This window comes from Columba livia, chromosome 2, assembly GCF_036013475.1.
Source record: "Columba livia isolate bColLiv1 breed racing homer chromosome 2, bColLiv1.pat.W.v2, whole genome shotgun sequence".
NCBI lineage: Eukaryota > Metazoa > Chordata > Aves > Columbiformes > Columbidae > Columba > Columba livia.
Genome location: NC_088603.1, coordinates 59,340,489 through 59,367,780, shown reverse-complemented (window position 1 = coordinate 59,367,780; position 27,292 = coordinate 59,340,489). Strand labels below are relative to the sequence as shown.

The window sequence follows — 27,292 nt, the reverse complement described above, 5'->3', positions numbered from 1 at the left end:
GACTGGAATTTGGCAAATGTGACACTCATCTACAAGAAGGGCTGGAAGGATGATTTGGGGAATTACAGGCCTATCAGTTTGAATTTGGTGCTGGGGAAGGTCATGGAAAAGATAATTTTGAGTGCCACCACATGGCACATAGAGGACAACCAAGCAATCAGGCCCAGTCAGCACATGGGTTTATGAAAGGCAGGTCCTGCTTGACCAACCTGACCTCCTTCTATGACAAGGTGACTGTCTTAGTGGATGAGGGAAAGGCTGTGGATGTTGTGTACCTAGACTTCAGTGAAGCCTTTGACACAGTTTGCCAAAGCATGCTCCTGGAGAAACTGGCAGCTCATGGCTTGGATGGCCATACCCTTCTCTGGGTAAAGAACTGGCTGGATTGCCAGACCCAGAGAGTTGTGGTGAATGGAGCCAAACACAGCTGGTGGATGGTCACAAGTGGTGCTCCCCAGGTTTCAGAGAGTGTTAGGTCTAGTTCTGTTTAACCTCTCTATCAGTGATCTGGATGAGGGGATCGAGTGCACCCTCAGTACGTTTGCAGACAACACCAAGTTGGGTGGGAGTGTTGGTTTGCTTCAGGGTAGGCTCTGCAAAGGGATCTCGACTGGTTGGATTGATGGGCTCAGGCCAAGTGCTGGGTCCTGCACTTGGGACTTGGGTCACAACAACCCCAGGCAGCACTACAGGCTCGGGGAAAAGTGGCTGGAAAGCTGCCTGGCAGAAAAAGACCTGGGGGTGTTGGGCAACAGCCGGCTGAACATGAGCAAGTAGTGTGCCCAAGTGGCCAAAAAGGCCAACAACATCCTGGCTTGTATCAAGAATAGTGTGGCCAGTAGGACTAGGGAAGAGATCATCCCACTGTACTTGGCACTGGTGAGGCTGCACCTCAAACACTGTATTCAGTTTTGGGACCCTCACTACAAGAAAGACATTAAGGTGCTGGAGAGAGTTCAGATAAGGGCAATGAAGCTGGTGAAGGGTCTAGAGAACAAGTCTGATGAGGAGCAGCTGAGGGAACTGGGGCTGTTTAGCCTGAAGAAAAGGAAGCTGAGGGGAGACCTTATCGCTCTCTACAACTATCTGAAAGGAGGTTGTAGCATGGAGGGTGTTGGTCTTTTCTCCCAAGTAACAAGTGATAGAACAAGAGGAAATGGCCTCAAGTTGCACGAGGTGAGGTTTAGGTTGGATATCAGGAAAAAATTCCTAACGGAAGGGTTGTCAGGCATTGGAACAGGCTGCCCAGGGAAGTGATTGAGTAATCATCCCTGAAGGTGCTTAAAAAATGTACAGATGAAGATCTTAGGGACATGTTTTAGTGCCAGAGTCAGATTAACGGTGGGAGTCAATGATCTTGAGGGTTTCTTCCAAACAAAATAATTTTATGATTCTGTGACTATTTCAGGGCAATATTAGAGAAGGTGTTACACTACTGGCAGTCTCTACAACCACTGTGAGAAATACTTCAAAATAGGTAGGCTTTTATGTTACTGGTTAGGCCCTCTTACTTTTCCACATTTCTTCCACCCAGACCAAAAATCTGTACTTCTTTGCCAGTCTTCATACCTCTAACTGAATTTCATTTACCAAATTCAAAAATTATACAATGATAACTACATACAAAACACATGCAACTGAACTTCTTGTGCTATGACAAGAGAGTCAACATCTTTAGTATTAATAATGTTGGTTTTGATGCATGTAATGTAAAAAAAAAAAAAAGATTGTTTTTTAAAATCCCTTTCCAAAAATTCAGCACCCATGATTTTTTTTCCCTTTGGAGCAAAACCAGATTTTGAAATTTTGGGATTTTCCCCAGGAGAGAAACCTTGTTTTCCACAAGGTCTAAACCATGGTGAGACAGTACTGTATATATGGTCAAGAAAGAATATGAAGGAAAATGCATAATAAATTAACTTGGAATTTAAAATGGGAGCTTCTACTAGTCACAAAGGACTGGGGTTATACTCTCTCCTTTGAGAAAACTTATAGCAGCTTTTTGACAATAATATATGTTAATGGAAGTAAATTAAAATTTACTCACAGGTAAAGTTTTTTTAAAACTAAAAGTCATATCTGTAAAGTTCAAACAGAAAATCCAGTTAATCTAGGAATATACCCATTCGGTTTCCCAAATAGCTGTGTCTCTCAGTCACACTTCAGTGAAGGTTACTGTCTGCTCAAATGAGGTTTCATTTATACCAATATTTAGAAATGGCTCACTCTTTAGAGACTGATATTTCTAGCAGCACTCAGGTTCAGGATATGAGGAATACAGGTACAAGAAAGATGTTATTCATTATTTCTTAGTCATCAGTTGTAAGAGCCTATTAAGAAAACGTTTGTCAAATGTATTTGAGAAAGAAACACAAATTGACCTGTGATACTCGAACACCATAAATAACAAGCACCAAATAGGTGCTGTGAAAGTTTGCAAACATCCTATGATATTTGTCATCATTAGTCATCAGATTCATTAACAAAAGCTGGAGGGATCATTTGTGCAACCCAAGAAGTCCATGAACAGACAGAGAGGCTAAGCATGTTCAGTTGTTTCACTGAGCAATGGGCTAGGGTTTTGAGGCACAGGCCTAGGACCAAGGAAACTCTCTTTTGTACTTGTCCAACCGGGTGACTATGAGTATATAATTTTCTCTCAGTTGGGATTAGTTAATTTAGCTTAAAGCAGGGATAATTATACTGACTTTCTTCGTAAGTACTTAGAAACATGCATATGGAGAGCATGTATCTGTGAAGGGGTAGAGAGGAAGGACAAACTACTCATCCCTGTCATGCCATGTTAGACACTGGTCAGAACCATGTTTTTCAACTTGCATGTCATATGCGCACCCATTCAATATTTCATCACTGTGGTCTCACAGGCTCATGTATACTATTCTTTATCAGCACCAGAGGACAGATTTCTTATTCCTTATTTTATTCCCTATTATAGCTATATTAGCTAATATTATATATAATATAGCTATAATATAATATATAGGTATATAATATAATATAGCTATAGCTAATATTAGCTGTTGTAAATTAAATCAGGCAATCTTTCCTTATCGCACCTCTTGTAACAGAATGACCTTCAAATACCTAGGACAAGTACAACACATGTGCCAACTACACAAAATTTAAGTCTGCCTTCAGTGGTGAATTTCAACTCCTGAAATATAAAATAGATTGAAGGAAGAATATAATCCTCCAAACTGCATCCCAACTTTTTTGTATGTGTGAAGTGGAAATTTATCCATTATAATGATTTATTCTATCACCTGCTGATCAAACTGGACGTACACCTCCTGTCAGCACTCAGTCTGAAAATCACACACTACTACAAAAAAAATCCCCATGTTTTCCATGGATATGTCTAGCCCTGATATGGTGAACACTTGATAACAATCTTGCCAATCTTTATACACACGTAAACAGAGTTTACAGCATTAAGTTTTGCCATCATGCTATTATTTTTATCCCACAAACATAGTTTACAGTGATACACGTAGCAATTATAATGGCACTGAAAAGGGCACTCAATAGAAACATGTTGTGAGATGTTCTTATGCAATCTGTATTACTGCTTATATGTACATTAACTTAGCTGAATAATTAAGTTGCCACATATAGCATGAAATAAACACAAATATCAAAATTTTATCTGTGAAGACAAGCCATTATATGTGCAGTTTCATAGACAACGTTTCTCAAATCACATCATGCTTTCATCAAAAAAAGTCTCCGAGTAGGGAACCACTTCTCTAAATTTGCATGGGGTGTCCTCAAAGTTACCAATCTCCAGTTTAGTTTGCTTTCTACCCAGGAGTAAGAGGAATAAAACCAGCCAACTTACGATCTCCTTGACAACGCACAGGCCCCACAGATATCTTGGCTTCAGACCCAGGCCGGTCAACGTCTCCAACCACTACCTGACTCACTGGTAGGTGCTCTTTGTATGACAACATCCCACTGTCTTTTCTCCTGAATTATGAAGAGAGAGAAAAAGAAAGCAATTGTGAAATACATTAAAATAATTTCCTTGATCGTTATTATTGCTCAATGAACTAAGCACCAAAAGAATACTTGTGTAACAATTACACCAGCACAGTGTTACCATCTAAAAACCTGTCTCAAAAGACATCAGTTTGAGCAATAATGTTGCCCATTTACTGGAAAACAGACAGATAGCAGCTACTGTCACCCAGGAATGCAGTCAGAGTAGCAGCTTGCTTTGTGGCCAGTGCTGGACTCAGCTGGGCTTGTGTGGGTCTCCCTGCATTCCAGATTGGCCAGTTCCATACCAGTGGGTAACACTTTGCTGTTTATCTCCATGCTGATGTCTTCTGAGAGGGAAAAAAATTGTAATGCTTCCCAGAAGTGTATCTTCTTTGCTCTAGTTGCTGCCAGTTATCCTAACAACAGGACTCTGCACACCAACGAAACAGTGGTTCTTTAGTATTTAACATTTTTAATATTATATTTAAAAAGGGAAATTGAAGACTAGTTATGTGTGCCCACCTTGAACAGCCCGCCCCACCTGGCTTCCTTTGCAAAACAAAGGATCATTAACAGTGTATGTTATGCCTTAAACAGCTGGCTTTTTTCAATGTTGGACAGGAAAAGATAGATGGCTGTGGAGGCAGACAGTGTATCTTTTCTCTTTCAAGGTCTGAGTGAAACAAAGGCATACATTTTTAAGATAAAGACAATTAACAGTGTATCTTTCAAGGCCTCAATCCTAATTGGGATGACCAAGATGAGTCATCAGCGTACAGTCAACTGCTAGGAGAAATCACAAACCACCAGCTACCCCTAATGGACAAGACGACTTAATTCTGGTCAGCACTGCAACCATCCCGCTAGTTTTTTGACCACCAACTCATTACTGGCCTAATTGTCATGAAGAGTGAGCAGAGGGAGGAGATGAGCCGTCTCTCTCCTATCCCTCATGCAAATGGACTGAGTTATAAAACTTCCTCACTTGGGATGCATTTTAGAGTTTGTCTGTTTTGTGTTTTTGTGTGTGCTGTGCAGCACTAACAAAATTTTGCACCCACCATTAAAAACAAAGGAGTGGTGAGATTTTACCTTTCTTCTGTTATCCTAACTTATATCTCTCCTTTTCCTCTCTCTCTCTCTTTCTAACTTTATTCTGGGCACCTAAGAGTAATGTCTTGTGGGTTTTGTTGTTAAAGTCTTGCTAAGTTTTATGATATAGTTACCAACTTTTGCCAAGTCAGTATTTGCTGTAATCCCACCGAGTGGTGTCTAGTAAATATGTGATTGAATTGAACCTCTTGGGTGACTGTCATGACTTCATGTTACCACTCAGAGTATTTAAAAAATTAACCTTTGCCCTCATCCCAGGTGAGCTGGGACAGGACATCATGTGAAAAGGCTTGTCATTCTAGTCCTGTCATTCCAACACTAAGTGCTTAAGTCCAAAAAATCTAAACTTGTGAATCTATCCACAAATATGTAGGTTCAAACCCCATTTTAGTTAGATCACTAAAATTCAATTTATATTAATGTCTAAAACCTCCTCATTTCAACTGTCGTGAGTAACCTGGTGTCTTTTTCATGCCTAGACCAAATAGCTATGAACAGTTACAACATTTTTATCATTTCAGAAGCTGAATCTGTTTCTTCCAATAGAAAATAAACCCAATTTAGTTAGGTGCCTTACCTCTCAGGTGAAAATACATTGAGTTAGGACCGTATTTTTTGATACAAAAGAAAGTATGAGGAAGCAAAGTAAATACATCTATTTCTCTTTTTTTCCCTTTATCTTTCTTTTTAGCTGTACCTTGCCATGCAATATGTGTCTAAAGTAAGCAACTATTTGATCTAAAAATTAATTAATTTGTTAAAAATACTATAGCACGAAGGATTAATTCAGAATCTGTAAAAGTTACTCAAGTCCACAGTATGACTATAACTAAGGAACTGGTAAGGATTTCAGGAAACTGAATGAATTTTTTCATCCCTAACTGGGATGACTCCATGATCTGACTCATTAGATTATGAACAACCGGGAAGCACAACAGACATCTGCATTATCTCTAGTAATGCTCAGAGTTTTCCAGTAGCACAGTAACATTTTCCCAGTACCATCTCCAGTCATCATCCTCACTGGGTACTTCTGAAGAGCAGGAAGGTACAACATTCTTTTTAAAAGAAGCACAACTAAAGCAATTAAGAAAACTACCATCACATTTGCGAAGGACAGCTCATTGGAACTCGTGTCTGTTCTCTGTGATGAAGAGAGCAATTAGAGATTTAATTACTAGAGTTTTTCAAATAGTAGATGACTGTTTTCCTTAATCTGCATGTTCTTGGCCTTCAGAGCACTCTCCTTTCTCCCTGGCCTCTCTGTGCGGCTGAGATCATTAACCCTCTCTGGTGGGACACAGCTGTACCAGGTGCTACATTGGTGAGGCTGCTACAGGGGGCTGCTAGAAAGGAAAAAAAATGGAGAGAAGTAAACCTCACAGGCTGCTTCTGCAGATTGTGCTAGGTTGTATTACAGCATACTGCTTTTCATCCACAGACTGCAACGCCCTGTACAAAGGTATCGTGTTTATCAATTTGGAGACAGGCAATATAAGAAAAGGGAGATTAAAGGACTTTCCCTTTAAGAAAGAAAAGAGTGAATAACAAAGCCAGGTATGCAGACCTAATCTTCCATCTCTGCTAAAGACTTGTATCCATGGGATCCACTCCCTTCTAATAGAGGGTAAATGTAGGTCATCACTTCCTGAAATTTTCCTCTGAGACTGGCTTTCTCTGCTGATTGCGGCTCTTGCAAAGCATGCTTTAAAGATGTACGTGTCTATTTAAAAGAAAGAATTCTTCAAAGAGCAGTAAAAAGAAAACTATTGGCATTCCTCATCTTTCCTTCCTCTCACAAAAAGAGGTAATATTTCAGCTCCAAATAAGGATGTCAAAGGGCAGCTCTTTTCCTGTCACCAATGGCTTTCACTCTCTTTGAAGGAAATAAAAAGGAGCAGTAACAATTTTCTCCCTCTTTACTGATCAAGTTTCTACTCATTTCAGTATTTTATTTATGCATTTAGTGATATGGTCACTTTAAAGCCATGGCAATCAAACTAAATGTTAGAGCTTTTCAGGAATAGCCTGATTTTCTGATAACCACTTACTTGTCTCATCATTGTAGGAAATGCATTCTCTCCTGCACAGGCGCTATTGAGGGCTGGGATTACTTGACTAAGACTTGAGAGAAGTGCATTGGCTTTTCTCCAGCAGAACCTGCGTAATTTGTTTGCTCTTAACAAAAAAAAAGGCGTAACGATAGCTTTTGGCTCACATATGCACCAAAAAGACAAACAGATTCAAGAGACTGAGTGGCTCTGGTATGCTTTTCTACAGTACTTGTAGCTCCTTAGGACACACTAATCAACACTGACAAAGTCAAAAAAGTTATAAACCAGAGCCTGATTATAATTCTTGACTTTGTACTACACAGTTAGAAATAATCACAGCTGGAACACTCAATTCCTGCAAGTGATAATGCTTCTGCCGGTATTTAAAGACTTCGCACATTAAGAGGGTGGAGAAAGTCTCTGAAGATTTTTCCTCACCAAAGCAAATCTCCTTAAGAGAATAAAGACTGAATTCAGAGTGTGTCATATTCCTATTAATAGCCAAATGGGAGATGAATGAATCTGATCAAATCCTGTAATTATCACTAGGAGATATTGACGAAGTCTCAGTGTAATTTTCTGTTTCTAATTTCTTTTCCTATGTATAACAGTCTTCAAAGTGCTTCAGGGTGCCTTTGAATGAAAGCAGCAGATAGTGGTGTAAGATTTATCATTGTTTTGATTACGTTCATCAACTTACTCTTCATAAGCATTCTGTGGTATGTAAAAAAGAAATGCATTATGCATGTATCAGTAAATGACATATTCAAAGTAATAATAAGATTCTGTATATCTATTAACTTGTTTATATAATGACTTCATACAACCAGACTTCTGTTACTGGATTAATTTATTTTATCCAATTTCGTTAGATATTACTTAATTATCAGTCCAGTCCTACACAGGAAAACACATGAAGAATGTACTACAGGTAGGAATGGACTTAATTTTAAAATATATGCTTTCATGACCTAAGGAACCGGAATTGTTTTAAGAATACAAATAAAACACCTAGTGGACTGAAACTGCAGTGTTAAACATATCTTATTAACATACATTATTAACACATATTATTAACATATATTATTAAATTACTAGCAGTATTTTGATGAATACAAACTCCCAAGTATTCCCATTTTAAAGGTATATAATTGTCCACCTCTCACAAGACGCAGCTTTTTACTATGCAAGCACTTCTACTGTAATCCCTGAATTTCCGTAATCTATCTGAGAGTGGTATAAAGCAGTTTACTTCAGCTAATACCTGCAAATGAATGTCTGTAAGAAACATTGTGAAGGGTAGAGATGTGCCAAGTGTTAGTATTTTCTCCCTTCCAAAAATATCTGACAGGCATTTTATTTATCTTAGAACTGCTAAGAAGAGCTAATATTACAGAGAATTTAATGAACAATACAGTTTACGCAGCAGCCTTAATAATCTGGAAGTGAGTTACTTAGAAATATGCAAGATCTAATTAGCAGGATTAAAAACAGGGAAAACAAATTCTAGGATTAAAGCAGAACTAGCTAATTTTTAAAAGGTTTTGATAAAATTTAGTTAACTTTTTTTGCCTATATACTATGCAGCACAAAAGTCACACTATTAGATTCACCCTGTTCCCAGGGCTCCGCCCTTCTTTGGAATTTTAAATTGACAACAATATACTCTAGACTGAAAACTTTTACTTCCATTTGAATTTGCCATTCTCAGGGATTCTTATAGATCTCTTGTCCCTTTCCTGTGTCTTGTCACCTCAGATAACCTTATGTTAAACTGGAGATAGTCACTCACCCTTGATCTGGCTGCCAAGGGGTATTATGGTAAATTTCTCATTTACAGGAACATATAAACTGACAGAGAGTCATAAATCTGTTCACATTTTTTTCCACACTAACATTTGATGGGCTGGGGTTGTACAAAATAAGTTGTTCTCATATTCCTAACAGTAAAAGAAGGGTAAGTTTGAACTCTTACAGTTAAGACTACTCTTAAGGCAATTTAGCTTCTCTAGCACACTAGTAAAAAAAATGACAGAGTGGCATCAACCTTTAGCAACATGTACTTAATTACAACAAAACAGATGTTTCAGTTGGTACAACAGGTACAACTGTTAGCTATGTGCAAACAAGGGTTTGCAAGAAGTTTGTTTCAATGGAAAATGTGGAAGTAAAACAGGGAAGCAGTCTGGATATTAATTTTTATTTTTGAGAGCACTCATCTCCTGAAAATCTAAACAATATGAAGAAAGACCATCTAATCCTAAATTCCTAGCATAAAAAGTCCACCTTTTGACATCTATTAGTAAAGATAAATTATATAATACCAAAGAAAGGAGGCTCATGGTGCAGCAGGTGTAAGTAATCCTTGTTTAGAAATTATAAAAGATTGAATAGATTAGATGGAATTAACTTTATACACAAGCATCATATTCACAAATAGTCCCTCCATAAGAATGATGAATAAATTTAAGATACCCTCAATGACAATGACCTGTACCAAAGAAACACTGGAATTTGCATTTAGCACAGGTCACCTAAGTTAAGAAACTTCAAACCTTCTTTGAAGAAGGAACCAGTTTAAATTAGCCATTCAAAGACATGTTTAATTCAAACTTTTTTTCTTGGATTGAGACTTAGATCCCCTTTTTCATTTCACACAAGCTATACCTCCCCTAACCTTTAAGATGAAAAAAAACTGAAATTACATTTGGAAGTAAATTTGCTCCTTTGGACACCTCTCAAATCTTATAATCCTATAACACCAAGCCTCTAAACTGAATGCAGGTTGAGTCATTATAAACTTCCTTATGAGGATTATATTCTTCAATAGTGGTTACAAAATGTATACTTGATAAGGTATGCAGTATATAATTCAAAAACTTGCTAATAAAATGCCTGTTTTTAAAAAAAGTTAGTAACTTTTTTTAAAAAAAAAAAAAAAAAAAAAAAACGAAAAACTTAAACCACCACGAGTCTTCCAAAGACAGATTGTCTAAACAACACTTTGTATTATGATCAGGGATGTGGGATTGAGCTGAACAATTTAAGATGCCTCATGCTGAAACTGTATCACCATGGAATTCATGCAAGCAGTTTGGTGACAGTTTCTGAGTAAGGAAGTTGGCAGGAAACATGCTTCATTTTTTCCTTTTTCTCTGCTTGGCAAGACACGAGACACAGAAACCCCTGGCAACTCAGAACAAATCCTGAAGTCCAGAAGATATGTTGATGCTATCACAGTGGTAACTGATTCCACGTGTGCTAGAGATATGAAGTGAGATACAATGAGGAATTGGCGAGAAATGAGGCTAATTTTTAAAATCCATCAGGAAGGCGATAGAGATAGTTTAGAATGGTTCCACAGGGCTCTTGCCTGAAGAGGCTTCTCAACTTTCCTCTCAAATAGGAGTTTGTGAAAAACTGAATAACTGCAGCAAAAGGTGAATAATGAAGATAGCAAACTAGGTTCTATGCTCTTTTGAACAACATGGATTAATTTCAGGGGAAAATCCTTTGCTGAGTATTTGCTCATATTCTCTTTCCAGTAAAACAGTGGAGACTGAAGGTCTCTCATTCAAGTGGAGCAGCTTCTCTTATGAACTTCATTTCTTGGGGCTCCTCTTCAGTTGGGGTCCAGAAACTCCACTGACTTGACAGTTCATCTTTCTTATTTCTATACCAAGAAATTTTAAGAATGGAATCTAGGAATCTTACCATGCTGTAGCTGATCTACAACACCTCTAGATCTTTGCATCTGTCAACAATTTAATCAAATTTCTGCCTCAGTTTAAAAATCGCTTAGGTAGGACAGAAAATGCATGTAGGAGAATTGCTGAATCTTGTATCAGGATGCTGCTTCCACTTTGGGTGATTATGGAGATTACTTAGAATTCAGCTGAAGCCAAGAAAAGGAAGTCCTCCTGTGGACCTAGGCCTGAAATGGGATGCTATGGGAAATTTCCAAGAAAAATTGACATTGGAAAGGGTGAATAGGTTGCTCAAAGAAGTTTTGTTTTGTCTTTTAAATTTTTAAACAATTTTTTTAAAGTTAGTTAAAAATTCTATTTGGCATTTTCAAAAAGTATGACTATTTTATCTCCAAATATTTCAAAATTCAAAAGATATTTTGAAAAATAATAGTGAATAAATAAAAATATTAAAAATCATTCACAATGGCAAAAAAGCTTTCTTGTCATGCTTAGAAAGTTTTAAATGCTTTGTTTTATGACAGAAACATGAGAAAACACTGCTCTAAATAGATGTAAGCAAATGAAGAACAATAAATTAGATGATCCATTCAATTATTTAACATGCCACAGAAAGTTAAATTTCTTCCTAATCACTTTGACAGAGAGAAACCTCTATTCATTCCATAATCCAGTCACACATGCTGAAACGTCCCACGAAATTGCAGGCTAAGGAGCTTTGAGGGAAGAAAATCATGAAAGACTGTACTGCGTATTGCCATCTGTTTCAAAGAACCTCTGTTTAAAAACCCAAGCATTTCTAATTCTTCAACATTTTTGTACATCTGAATGCACTACAGCAACAGTAACGTTTTACTGTGTGCACACTAAAAGCAGCCATCTAATGAAATATCTGTACTATTGAGTGTACTACTGCAAGATCTATACAGAAAAAATGATGAATTCTCTGCAGACAACTCTCCACAAGCCTTTGGATCATGTCCTATCAAACTAACAGACCCAATGTGCTTCTGGCAGGATTTTTAAGGCACAATGATCTATATTGGAAGAAATATTAAAAATCTCAGAGCAGCAGCTTAGAGGCTTAATTTCTTGGAGTTCTTGACAACTTTGACAGTTTTATTTCATATGACTGAAAGAGCTAAATAAAAATAATTGAGTATGGCCTGACAAAATAACAGATGGCTATAGGTAATGCTGACTTCAGCCCCTATATGCCTGTTGAGTTCAATAAGGTATTAAAGTGAATAACTTAGTGTTGAATTTGATCCAGAAAATTTAATGAAGTATGGGACTTAATGCACCTAGAAAATATCAGTAAAACTGATAGCATAAACATCTACCATTGCTCCCACCCTTTTTCTGCACTTCCTGTAGTGTTCATCCTTACATCACATCTATGCATATCATGTGTCTCATACAACACTGAAACCAACCTGTGCTTCACACAAAGGCACCATGGGGAACACAAAGGTGCTGTGATTTAGCTCACCTCTTTTATTGCTTGTATAGCTATGACATCAAGTATTTTGGGAAAATATCTAGGCTGATCACACCTTGGAACAGGGTGCTTGATTAGGTAACCTCACAAAATCTCCTTCATACAAATGATAAGTAGGTTGGTTCTGTCTTCCCAATTTGTATCTCCTGGTAAGCATTTTTCATGCTTATCCTACTCCTTTGCCTTTTAATGCCAAACTATTGTTCCATTTGGGCTTGTTTATTCTTAATACAGATGATATCTGAGCCCTTTTAGCCCTACTTTTAGGCTTCTGTAAAACAGCTAGTAAGCATAAAGCTATCTTACATGAAAAATGTTGTATTCAGGTGTGCTGGATTCTGCTCTCTAAAAAATTACACTTATCCTACATCTGTATCACAGGTCACTTTCTTGAAGACACAGAAAAATTACCTTATTTGCTAGACATCACGTGGAAAATAAGCATACCAGCACCCTTTTTCTAAATAATTAACTAAGCAGCCAATAGAGGAAGATGGAGAACCAAGTAATATGTCATATACTATTAAAAGTAAAATTCCAAGAGCCATTACTGTTCAGCTATTTATTTCCTTTCTGTGAAGGCCCCAAGCACGTGCACTGATTTTTAAGAAAATTTAGGTATTTAAGCCTATTTTTCAGTAAACCTTTCTTTTCTGACTTGCCTCAACCTTTAATTGTAACAACCACGCCACCTTATTTTCTATATCTATAATCAGTTCTCATTCTTGAAATACTGTACTTTTATGGTATTACACATGATTTGCTACTTGTCTCCTGTAAGAAGACCCCGGGTTCCCTGCAGTCCTTAGAAGGGACTATCACATTGTACTTTAATTTTATCTTCAGTCTCAGGCCCAGGAGATTGTTTCCCATTTTACTTTGGTGCAGATACGGAAGAAGGCAAACCAACAAGAATGACGCATCTCTCAAAGGGGCACTTACCCCAGCAGGACAGATGGCCACTTTTATTTAGCATTTATTATGTACCATGCGGCTTGTACATCTGCAGCTGCTTACTCAGCATGAGGATTTCTTAACCTACTGCTGTCTGGAGTTGGAATCAGTGATCCTAAAAGTTGTTTTGGTTTGGTCTGTGTTGTTTTTTTTTTTGTGCTCACCTAATAAATAGAAAAGTTGTTTCTAACGGTAAAATGATTAGCAAAAGTGTGTCAAAACAAATCCTGCTTTTTCCTAACTGCTTAAAACCATCTGCTAATACAGTGAAGCCATCGGGTTATTGTTTTTTTGATCCTGTTGCCATCACTTATTTGTTTGTTTGACCTGCAAAAGGTAGACCCCTTACATTATCCTGGAAATGGTAAGGAGAGCGAGAACAAACATCAAACCATGCCAAAGCTAAATGGAAGAAGAAATTTATAACAGCCATTGCTAAAAAAAAATAAAACAAAATCCAGCAAAAAACCTGATTGGATTATCTGCAAGTTGTTCTATTCACATAATGCATGATGCTGCTATGTCTACTGAGGAAGGAAAGTGGGGTCTACTATCACGAAAGTGCCCCAGTTAGAAGAAGCATTAAATATCCCACTACAGAACATTTTAAACGTACTCCCATTCATCAGAAGTATTTATCTAAATCTGAAGATGGCAAGATATTCACACACATTTAAAGCGGTGATGCCACACAGAGGTAACTAACAGATGTCCTTTTTCATTATGCAAGCAGTCTGATATAAAGCACAAGCAAAACATGGATATGTGTCACTTTCCCTCTGCTTACAAAAACAAACATATGTCTCTGAAAATTAATTTAATTTCAATTAGGTTTCTTTTTTAGTGCTTTTGCCAAAAAGACAGATGATCTTGTTTTGCAATGATTTGCAACTTTATCCATAGGCTAACTTCTCTATGGCCTTTTCATGTTTTTATGATACTCTTACTTCTTGTCTGAGTGTGTGTATATCCACATGCATGCATTACAGCAATGGAAGAAATGAGAAAGGATACTAAACAAGCTACTTATTGAAGTCTTAAAAACTTTAATTCCTGCAGTGTGTACAACTGTGTCACCTATAGAGGCAGCTGGGTTCTGTGAGGCTGTAGCTAGAGATTCTTTCACTGCCTTTATTCACAGCATTATGAGACAACTGAGTGACCAAGACCAGGACTTGAGCTACGGGAAAGCCATGGCATACAATGCTGGTTCCTAAATATCAGGTCAAATGCAGATGCCCTTATTTAGGAAAATCTGTTTTGCTGCACTGCCTGTAGAATGTCAAGTATTTGTTTAGCATTTTGTTGACCACACATATCCAAGATTAGTGACCTATTCATTAGCCAGATTGCTCCACTTTATTGCTCTGATGGATTTCCATTATCCTTCTTGTTAGCCTTTGAGCTCAGCTCTCCTTGTATTACACATCACATCTTTTTCCACAACAAAAGACTGAAGCAAACTTAGCAGAACTCACCATTCATTTCTCAAACTAATTCCCTCTGAGCTGAGCCTATCTATTCCTAGCACAATACTTGATGAATGCCCCCTCCCAAGACTTTTTACTGCATAGGGTGCTGTCACAGCCCTGACTATGTGGACTGAAAAGGCTCTAGGCCATGGGATTCTAACAAGCCGTGACAATGTGGTCACAGCCAAAGGAGGCTGATGATGAAGTGAGTGAGAAATCCTAATACCACATATCTTATCCATAAGAATGGTGCTTTTCAGGACTCCAAGCAACCCTGGGTAGGCCTTATAGGGAAGTTTGCCCTGAAGCAACCAGGCTGTGCTTCTCTGACCTTTCCGGCTGTGGCTCTGCAGCATTTTTATCAGCATCAGCATTAGGTGAAGACAGAAATTAAACTCTAAGACTTTCAGTTCAAAGGCCTACGGCCCAGAGTATTTGCAGCTGGTGCACTGAGAGCTTTGACAATGTTGTGCTGCATTTTAAAGGAAAAAAATATGTTAGTTTGCCAAACGTTGATACATCTCTTCTCGTGGCTCAAATGTAGTCTACTGCAGATGCTTCTTGCTTTAATACAAGTCTATGAGACAAAAGTTGCCTTATGGATGAAGGGATGCCAAGAAGTCTGTAACTTCCACCTGCAATCAAAGACTCTCCAGGCAACAAGAGAGAGGCTGCAGTCACGGAGGACAGCTCTCTGCAATTGCATTCAGCCACACCACCTGATCTTCTGCAGCATCTGATCACATCTGTACTGGTTTTATCTGCGAGGAAGGTAATTTTCTTCACAGTAGCTCCTATGGTATTATTTTTTTGATTAGTGATCAAAATAGTATTGATAACACAGGGATGTTATAGTTACTGCTGAGTAGTGCTTACACACTGTCAAGTCCTTTCTTTTCTGCTTCTAACACTACACCACCAGTGAGTAGACTGGGGTGCATAAGATGTTGGGAGGCACCACAACTGGGATAGCTGACCCCAACTGACCAAAGTGATATTCCATACCAGTGACATCACAGTCGGCAATGTGGAGAAGGAGGAGGAAGGGGTGGATTCTTTGAAGTTCTGGTGTTTGTTTTCCCAAGTAACCATCACAGATAATGGAGCCCAGCTTTCCTGGAGATGGCCGAACACCTGCATGCCAATGGGAAGTAGCGAATAAATTCCTGTCAAACCAAATCTTTGAGGTCTTTTTGGCAACAGAAAATAAGGATATTTATGTGTAAACATGACAAGTATATGTGCCCTAGCAATTAAACTTACATGAAGTGTCCAGATTGATGGAGAAGCTGTATAAGGCATCACAGCTTAAAAAAAAAAAAGATGCAGTTCCCCAAGGAACACAAAATTATGATGAAGTGTCAGTTTTCATTCTTTGCAGTTTTAGTGGCAATTCCTTTTCTAAAGAAGTAATAGCATGCAGCTGTGCTAATAAAATGTCCTCCCGAATCTCCAGCCCTGGAACCTGCCTGTCCATAAATTTCCCAGCTGTGGGGAAATGCCAATGATGAGAAATGGAATCTGTTCCCTAATGTTTTGAATATGCTATCCTTTGGACAAAGCTGATTTTCTTCCAAATGCAACCATATAGTCCATATTACTAGATATTGTTTCAAAATACGGGGTTTTAATCTAAATAATTCCAGCCCAGTGTTTAGTAAGGTCCACTGTAGAAAGTTCAAAGATAGATTTGCTTTACACTACTGTGGAAGTTTTCAGAGAGGTTCCATGCTGTCCTATTTCTACCTGGTAAAACAAGCCTCCCTCCATTTGTCAATATGACCTTCTTCCTACCATGACAAAAGTGAATGTGCTGTCTAAGTGGACAAGCGTTGGAGAAAAAGTGATACTGCCACATCTGTAACTTCTGCACATGTCTGCACCTAGACAAAGGAGTCCTGAGTCCTCCAGGACCACGACTCACACGTTATAGTATTGATTGACTATAGTGGAAAACCTGAAAAGGGAGCATTATTAGCCAGAAGTTTGCATTTCCTTTTGAACACACATGACTTCTCTTTGTTATTTCTAGATACAAGTGAGTTGCACAAGTATTCCTGGTCATATCTAGAAAGTGTTTTACCGAGTACCCTACAAATGTTTTTAACAAGTTGCAACATATTTGTATTTCTTTGTGGCTGAAGCAGATAGTAAGCTCTTTATTTAAACCAGTCTCTAATTTTCCAAACATTTGGAGCTGATATTGGGAACTTTGTCGTTTTAGGAGCAGAAATCAATAAAGTCCAGAATATACTATTGATACCTCTTTGACTGAAGCCACTAAGACAGTTTGTTTTAAGGTAAGTAATAAAAATATTTTTAATAGACTTTCCTAAAAAATAAGCAGAAATGGGAAATATTCAAAAATACAAGCAGAGAACAAGTTTCTGTACAATATAATTTGCATTCTTCTGAAATGAGATTATAGTGGATGAAACCTGAAAGTGATCTATATCAGTCCTGACACTTTGCTATGAAACATTATTCCTAATAAATTATTTTTATAACAAAGATTTATTTTATGATGTGCTGTCAGCAGAATGGTTCTCCTCTGAGGCAAGCATATGAGAGACAATTATTGATTATTTTCTTTTAATGCAATACAGTCCAAGATCTCAGTGAGGATCAGTTATCTATAATATTGGGTCTTTCATGACCACAAGGAAAGTTAGTACTTCCTCTAAATGATTAAGATACTAAAATATCTGCTTCCATTTGTCTGCTTTTTCACAGTATGTGTACATAATATGATGCAATGACATACGGAAAATAGTCAAATTAATGCCAATTATAACAGTTAACTATTAGAAGTAATAGCCATTTTAGGATGAGTTTCTGCCAAATAGTGATCTCCCTGTGACTGAATTCCCACACAGGATAATTCTCAATGTCTTGTTCCTGCTTTTCCACTTTCTCTCTCTGTTTTTCCCTCTTCAGCTCTTCCACTTTTCACCTCTCCCCAATTGAATCATACCATATCTTCTTCATTTTTCTCATTTCTTTTTGTTGCTTTCCATTCTAAAACGGAGATGAAAATATCACTTTTTAAAAATTCTCTTCATAGAAGAGTTTACAAAGATGCCTCAAATTAACAGTTGTAACTGTATAGTTTTGATTTGCCTTTTTTTTTTTTTGGCAAATCTACTCTTATGAGAGGGCATAAGAAAGAGAGTCTTCTGTTCTCAATCATCTCTAACTTTCTGTCATTCTGTATCATTCTGCACACCCAGAATGAAAAGCCTTGGTTCCTTCCAAGAATACAATAAATTTCCTTCATATGAAGGTCAGATGACAAATCTCCACCTAATCAATCGTGTATAAGACCTTTTATAAAACTCAGGTTGTAACAGTGTTGGAGTGGATGTTACTATACACATTTCTGCACTAAGGTTGAGTTGGCAGTCTAAAAAACAAACACAAGATTTTTTTCATTGTACAGCTAAACCAAAGATATAGCTAGAGATATAATCAACAGTATATCCATTTCTTCTTATAAACCACAAATAGTCCATTTCATTTACACATTGTTATTACCTACAAATAAGTGCTCCATATAAAAATCTTTCCGTTAGAAGACTGAATCAGAACAAATATTGTATGTAGTAAAAGTAGTAAAAAAAGAGTAGCACAGGCATTCAAAAACCACACTATTTATTTAGCAACTAAAGCTGAACTACTATTCTGATAAAACAAGCAAGAACAAAATCATGTTTTGCAGATGGCAAAAGTAAAACAGCCATACAGCCAGGGAAGAAATAGACCCTGAATTTTACAAAAAACTGCAACATGTTCAGACCACTTACAGGCAGAAAGTGAATTAACTCATAATCCATCAGAAAATTGTTGCATTGTCTAAGAAGCAAAGCTAGCTGCCAGACACAGGAGAAAGTGTTTCCAGATGACATTCTTTTTCTATTTACTTTGGTGTGTTTTTTTTTTATTTTTTTTGTCTTTCTTTTTTTGTTACATCCTCTGCTAGGCAAAAAATGTGTCAACAAACAAACGTATTTTGAATTGCAGTACTCTCTTTGTGTTCGCTCAAAATACAGAAAATCTTAGGCCTTTAATTTTATGAGGATTTTATAGCCAATCATAACACTGTTTATCATTCTACAACTAAATCAAGTCCACAAGTTTCATCAAATACCTGTAAGCCTGCAACAAGATGTTGTTTAACAAATATTAGTGGAAAATTACTGGAAGATCCCAGTACTATGAAGCCCAACCTCTGCAAGCTCTGCAACTAGACACTGAGTGAGCAATTGGATGATGAATCAGGCTCAAAGGGTTCTAGTAAATGGAGTTGAGTTGGGATGGTGACCAGTCACTAGTGAGGTTCCACAGGGATCCATCTTAGGGCCAGTGCTCTTCAATGTCTTCATAAGTGTCTTAGACTCAGGACTTGATGGAATACTAAGTAAGTTCACCTATGACACAAAATTGGGAGGAGCTGTTGACACTCTCAAGGGCAGAGGGGCCCTGCAGAGGGATCTGGACAAACTGGAGAATTGGCAACCACCAACCGCATGAAGTTCAACAAGAGCAAGTGCTGGATTTTGCACCTGGGACATGGCAACCCTGGCTGTACATACAGACTGAGGATGAGATGCTGGAGAGCAGCTCCATGGAGAGGGATCTGGGCGTTCTGGTTAACGGCAATTTGAACAAGCCAAAATGCAAAATGTTTTAACTCAACAGTCACACTGCTGACCATTAAATGTTATTACAACATTTTGCATCATGCTCAGAAAAAATCTGGTTTTAGGTATCAGATTACACATTTAGTGAGAGCACTTTAAACATTTCTGTTTCACAGAAATAATAATTGCAAATTAATTTGTGCTTTTGCAATGACAACACAAAACTTTTGCATCATAGAGATATAGCTTTTTATATTTGCTGTATTTTTTCTTCATCACATTTTCTAACACTGTCAGTAAATTTTATCTTATTACGTTTATATCTGCCTGCTTGCTTGGAAATTGGCTTTTTCTTCATTTTCTTTTGGCTCTACTTCCTCTTTAACAATTTATATAAATAAATATACATTTAGATATTTAGAGTACTTCAATAAAGGCAACTGTGTAACTTAAGCAAAAACCCCAACCCATAACTCAACAAAGATTTTGTTTCACTCAACCTACTTCTAACATAATCTTGTAAACAACTTCCACTTGACCAAAACTGAGCAAAACACAGCATTTGTGGTAATGTAAAGGAATACACATTGTTAGCTGTCTGAAGATATTGGTTTAGGTAGATCAATTTTTTCACAGTAAAACATTTATTTTTGTTAGCCAAACATGAAAAAAAAAACAACTGAATCCCACCAGTAATCTTGCACATCTTCCAGTGTAAAGAATCCATGTAGCATTTTAATGCCAGTTTAAAATACTATTGAAACCAACATGAGATACAAATGCAAGAAATTTGACCTGATTTACAAAATCTCCATTGCATACTCGGACAGCTGTTATAAACTTTTAGGTATATCCAGGGAGCCTATTTCCTACATTTACTAATACTCATCACTATAGTACTCTGCGCATGAACAGGAGGCTGAGGAAAGCAAAGGAGATGGAGAACTTGGGGGGGGAGGGTTGGGCCTGGGACAAAACAAGTAGAAATTTGGAAAGCTTAGGGCATTCATTGATTATGCAACATACATGCACACACAAAACCCCCACAAACAAAGAACAAAACAAAACAAACCTAGAAAACAAAAAACCCCACAACAAAATAGGAGGGAGACACGACTAGTAACTAAGGTAAAACCACATCTGGTCCAAGGTATTAAAACAATTTACAGAATTTAAACTTCTTTTAAAAGTCTAACAACAGAAAAAAGAAAGCAGTTTCTCCCTTTTCTCTTGGTGTCAGAACCATTGCCTTTATTGCTCAATTTGCAGGCTTTATGAAAGTTAACTGGATTGCCTTTGAGTGTTTGTGATAGACAGTATAACCTTCTTCTTTAAAGCAGAATCATGCTCTACACGTATAACAATAGTTGTCAGGCAAACAGCAATATTGCCGGTGACTCTTGCCCTTCTTTTTTATTTTTTTTTTCCTTTTTCTTCATCAGGTTTTTCGCAGTGCTAAGAATCTGCTGGGCAAAATGAGAAAAGGACAAAGCTCTGAAAGCTCAAGTTTTTCAACTACTTGACTGATGAACTGACATGATATTTCGATCAATGCCTCTGAAGAAAATATCCCCATCAAGTCTGGGACCTGATACAAAAAACGTATCTTAAGGGCTTCTGCCTCCTCCCTCTTCCCTCCCCCCAGGTTTGCTTATTTCCTCTTCTCCCCCTTATACATATGTAGATCTCCTGCTACACCAAAGAACAAATATTGAAAATGAATATATCTTTTGTTTACACTGGAGACTTAGTCCCTTCAGCTTGATGGACTCCCGTGTGATCATTTCATCTAAAATATGACTCCTAATAGTAATAAAAGCCAAGCATTCACTGCAGTCTTCATCTACCCTATAACACAGGTTGTCACATATTTCAGATTTCTTCTAGATAAGATTGCACTGATTCAGGAAAAAAGAAAAAAAGAAAGGAAAAATAAAAAGTAAAGGGAGTCTTACAATTTAAGAAGGAAAGAAAAGCACCCTCTTAAAGAGCTAACCAGTGTCAAGTACCAAGTGAAATACATTGGGCTGGCCCAATACACTGGGTGATTTCATCTTCACAGACCTGCATTGAGGACAGAGTCATTATTAAAGATAAGTGAGTGCACAAATAAAAGGAGAAGGACGAGGAGGAAATAACCAGCAGCTGAAAGTTCTGCAGTGCACAGTGCTCAGCATATCCTGCCCTTACCTGACAAGGAGCAAGGTCATTTATTTTAAAGTTAAGACCATAAGCTTTTCATTCAGACGAAAAATTTTGCATGTTTCTAGGCAAGACATAGCAGACATTTCTGTTCTTAGTTACTTGATTTGTCACTCACACATTAATAATGAAGTTTAATAACAAAATGAATACAAATATACTGGAAATTATATTTTATATCATCTGAATGGTAGAAAAGCAATATATCTGCATTTTCACCTGCTAATTCATAAGCCTCTCACAAATTTCTTAGAATACTCCAAAAATGACAGGATTTTTCTAACAATAGGAAGAATATCCTAGAGAGTAATAGATAGAGATACCTAGTTTTGACAGATTTTTTTCAGCACTTCTATTGAGTCATTCCGTAATTTTAAAGGATCTGGATGAGACCAGCTGTCTGTGTGTCTATGACTGGTGGAACTGAGTTTAGCTGAATACAGGAAAAACTGAACAGCAACACTCAGAAGTGAAGTTGGCAAAAGGATTTTGTCTCACTCAGGTTTTGTCTCACAGCAATTTATAGAGCAAATGAATAAATAACATTTTGTCATCACTTTCATCTTTTAAGTTCATTCATTACAGCTAGCACTGAGGTTGCTGGACCTCAACCATTTTTGCATATGCAGCAAGGTAAAACATGCTGCTCATGATGCATGAAGAAGTACAGATTCGTGTTTCCTCATCCTCAGCTATACTAGTTTTGCATTGCTTGTGAGATGAAAACATCATAGGAACTGCAAAAAAAAGCATGTTGAATATATACGACCAAGTAAGAAGGTGCTGTTTTAAGAAAGATATGGTGCGGTTCCAAACAGTTATTTCATATCACATCAATGTTCACATTTTCTTGTGTTTTCAGTTTTGGAGAACGTGAAGATGTGATTTCTCATCTGTTTGGTCACTGTTGTGAGCCACAAGCATTAAGGGAAATGCGTTCTTTAATGCCATTGAGTGAGATGGCAGCTAAATGTCAAGTGGTATCAGCTTGTTACAAATAAGGCCACAATCGAGTCCCAAAGGTGAACAGAGAGAAAACAGGAGTAATGTTTGCAAGTTTTGTAATTCATTTAATCCCCAAACTCCTAATGCCCTCAACCTGTATTATTTCAGGCTGCAAATCTGCCGTGGCCTATGAGCTACATACATATGACTGTTGTCAGGACTTGCAAGGAACATTTCTAAAGGAGAAGGAGCAAGCCAGGTGATCCTGGGTTTGCCTGGATCCTGGACCAGAGGTGCCAGCTGTGGGCTATGCATTTAGCAATGCAACACAAACATCAGGGATAACTCCAGGGCAGCAGGTACTTGTCCTTCAGCCTACAGAAAACCAGTAGTGTCAACACTTACTGTGCAAGAGATGCTGTGCACTTATCTGCCCCCAACTCAACTTCTAAATCACTCACATTAGTCTTATGTACGTATTTATGATAGCATAAACACTGAGGAAAAAAATAACAAAAATAGCAACAATCCTGTCTAATAGAGTCCTGGTCTGCAGCCAGAGTGCTATGGTGGTGTCTCTTAGTCTGTTATCAGTAATGAAAACATTCGGGCTTCTCTTGCAGGAGAAGCAGAAAAGACAAATGCATAATGGACAAGCATAAGGTATATATAGTTTCTATAAAAGAAAATATAGAAGAGGTTACAAAAACAAATGAGAGAACAGAAATCACTTAATGGGAAGATTCCACAGTTTCTGGCATGCAAACTCTGTTTCAATATTGCACACCAGTTACAACTGATGACCAGAGCTGAGGAATGCAGATGAGGTAGAAGCCTGTGTAACAGACAGCCACTTGACCCTTTTCCCTACTAGAGTAGTGTTAATGACAAAACTATAACTATTAGGAATGTCCTTCCTGGCTTCTGGGTATCTGCTTTTCTACTGCTGCAAGTTTCAGCTCAAATCTATCAGTCATTCAGGAAAAAAAGTACTACCAGCTATATTAAATCTAACTTTTCCTAAGGTTTGAATGCTTGACTTTCTGTCTTTAGTGCTCCTCTTTATGCAGATTTTTATTCTATGCCATTACATATTGTCATAGTGCTAAATTTTGACTGACGGGAGTTATTGGCTAGGTGCCAATGTCAATGTACAGGGGAACTCTTAAAAAGTAACCCTAAAAACGTAGAAAAGGCTGTCTGGATTTGTAAGAGTACAAGAAAAACCATCATAGGAAGTAATGCAAGATGTCAGCTAAGCTCCTCTGCCTTTGTCCACAAAACTAGTTTATTCCTCAAGCATAACTAAAAAACAAGTGTTGATATTTCAGCCTATATATGGTGAACAAATGTAATTACTGCACACAGTTACAACATAAACCACAATCACTAATTACTGTCATTTCAAAGGTGGCTTTTAAGCTCTGCAAAAATGTTGAATTATAGTTCTCAAAGTGATGTGGCCTAATTCTAGAAAATTTACTCAATTTCTAGGAGTTTCTAGGAAATTGAGGCTCATTGTCTTTATCAGACACCAGGCAAAACAGCAGAACATCACAAATCTTACTAGGCAATTTTATCCTTTTTTTTTTCCTGGTTTCATGTAACACAAACCAGTACATTTTCTTGTTAAATACAGGCCTCTGTATTTTAGCAAAAATGTCTGTTTTGCCAGGTACTGCTTAAGCATATGGCTACATTATGTGAATACTTATTTCTGTAGGTGGTCAATCTGTCTGGTTAAACTGGAAATTTTTCATATCTATATGTTGGATGTTTAGGGACATGCATATTCCTCACTGCAACTACTGTAGTCCTTCAGGTTCTTTTAGCTATATTCATATTTGGTCCCTTTTACTTCTTTAAGATTTCTCTACATAATGTTACGAATAGATGCAAATTTGATCAAAACATAACCAATTAGAGCCAATGCTAAGTTCTCAGTTTAGTGGTGTTTTTTTGTTTGTTTGGTTGTTTTTTTTTGTTGTTGCTAGCAGTCTCTAATGAAGGACAGGAGCAGCCAGTGTCACATAACGAGCCAGTTCTCTGCATCAACGAGCACACAATGTTAAAGGACAGATGGATTTTCAAAAGTGCCTAAGGGAGTCAGGAACCGAAATAGCAACGATTTCAGTAGGAATTAGTACATACTATAGTTAAGCCTTGGTGCCTGCCAGTAGCTCCAGGAGCCTTAAATATCCTGTTAAATCTGGCTACAAATGACCTACATGCCATTGCTGCAGCCATGTGCTGGCATTTCAACATCCATCCCTATTCCTGTTACTCCAACAACTCATGTCAATCTGAGCCCTGTTTAAGAGTATTTTCCTGTGACCTAAAACTTTCTCCTGAACCGCCATTGTAGGAGAAATCTTGTGAAGGGAAAGGGTGATGTATCCTACGGAGTGTTCTGGCTAACACCTCACAAAAATAAAATAATTTTGTAGGCTCTGAAGAAAGAAACTTTGATTTCCAAACTGTGAGAGAGGATAAACAAGAAAATGAGGCTCCCTCCTTCTATTTTCATTGCTCATTTCCTCCATTTGTCCAAACCCCTGTTATGTTCAAATTCTCCTTAATCCCTTTTGATCATTTTTAGGGCCACTAAATAGTTCTTGAAAGATTAGCAGTCACATTAATAGTCAGCGGTAAAGTCTGTGCCCTACTTTGTAACCTGAAGTGCATCCTCATCAGGAAGTGCTAAAAGAAAAAGATTCTTATGTCACCTTTTCCCAGTAATCCATGCATAGTATTGTATCATCTCTTCTCATATACTAGAGAAGCAAGCAGTCTGTGGTTCCAATATGAGTGTTTAACTGACTTTAGAGTCAAAGAAAAGTAGGAATCAAAATCTGTTCGTAGATTTTTATATTTGATACTTAATTGGTACAGTTTGTCTATCTCTAAAATGCCAGCTATTTTTTAAGGAACTGTGTAAGTGGTACTACTAATAATACTGATTTTATTAAAATAAAATACTGATCTTTATTAAAAAACCCTTATACTTTCCCCTAAAATTATTAATTTGAAGAAGATTTTGTTTAACAGTGATCTAGAGAATATCTTGCTACTAATAACTGCAGCATCAGTGGAGTTTATTTGCCCAAGATTGAGGCAATCTTTGAATGCAAATCACACACTCTTTAAGAAATGATCATTGTTAGCAAGCAAAATTAACCTTTTTTTTTTTTTTTTTTTTTAATAACTGAATTCATTTACCTCTGTATTTATTTCATTCTGGACACAAATCTTGGACGAAGGTCCACTTCGGATTTTTCTGGTAGGATTGCTCTGGGTGAACCTCTTCCCACCACGTGTTGGGTTTTTTGTGTGTTTTGTTTTGTTTTATATCTGTCCATAAATCTTTATCAAGACAAAATTAATTGCTTAATATTTACACTGCAGCAACAATGTGTGCTTTTCTCAAGAATCAGGTTCTATTTGAAATGAAGTGAGCAAATATTCGTATCTCATATTCCCTGCTGGTATCTATCATTTGGCCTATTTACCATCCAGGGTTGATAATCAATGAATTAAGTGTGCACACAAACAGCTATAAAACTTACAGAATGCTCTTTCCTATTTTATTCAGAGGGATGGGGTATAAAGGCGCTTAGCAAACTTTTACAAAGCAATAATACAAAAACCATCCAGATTTAAGTTATATGAAAAGTCTATGGTGTAAGCTAGTCCCTGAAAAAGATTACACGATAATGGAATCCATAATTAACAAAGCTAGTTCTGTACTTATAAAAAATTACTCCTATGTCTGGTAAAAAAATATGAACACAATCACAAAATTTATTCAAAACAAATATCTGAGGTTGCTTAAAGACATTTAATTTATCCTGTGTACCATGACACAGTCTTTGATTGGTCACTGTTATTTTTTCCAGAGGGTCCTAGTACAGGAGGCAGACAATACTCATTTAACAAAACACTGCTCACTATCCTAATTTACTCTCATGCTTTAATACGTGGCACCCATTTTATATTTAATGTGTATTTCAACTCTTTCTGTAAAGACTGCATTTCCTCATTGGATTTTCTTCAGTGCCCATTATGACAGTAGATTATTGCTTCATAAATCTACCTATCTTTGCAATACCTCTGTGAGGTGAGCAGCTGGCATCATCCTCCTTCCACAGATTGGACGTTAAGGCTGAAAGACGTAAAGTTAAAAGCACACATACATTTTTAGTGCTCAATCTGAGATGCCTACAGGCACATATTTTTTGTTTTAGAGGACAGCATTAGACACATTCAGAGAGAGTGATCACTTATTCCAGTTGCTGTGAATGTTTACTATTTCCACAAACTGGACCTCTGGGTTCCCAGTTTGGTACTCAGAAAATTAGGATCAAACAATTAATGACTGCTCTGTGAAGAAATGGCTTATGAAACTTGGCCAGCATCCTGCAGGAATGTGGTTCCATCGGCAGAGTTATCATCCAGTTCTCTAGGGGAGCACTCTGCTGCCTTCACTACAAGATGGTTCACCAAACTGCAATTTCCTTCTTAATTTCCAACACAATTTCTAACTTCTACAATAAAAAATTGAGACAATATTCTATTTACACTACATCATTTTGATTCAGTCTGAGCCATTTCTCAGTGGCTCCTCAATCTCCTTTAATGACAGTGCCCTGCACTTCAAAATCTGAATCTTCTCTCTGAACTTCCCTCTTCTTCTTCACCTTAC

The 27,292-nt window shown here is 37.4% G+C and overlaps 1 protein-coding gene across 5 annotated transcripts in view; it reads right to left on the bottom strand.

Moving 5' to 3' along the window:
• Window positions 1-27,292, bottom strand: part of CNTNAP2 (contactin associated protein 2) — a 1,147,495-nt gene that overhangs the window by 188,250 nt on the left and 931,953 nt on the right. For all 5 annotated transcript variants that reach the window (XM_065052118.1, XM_065052119.1, XM_065052115.1 and 2 more), the window contains exon 15: window positions 3,860-3,987. In XM_065052118.1, the coding sequence (XP_064908190.1) occupies window positions 3,860-3,987 (128 nt within the window). The remainder of the gene's footprint in view (window positions 1-3,859; window positions 3,988-27,292) is intronic.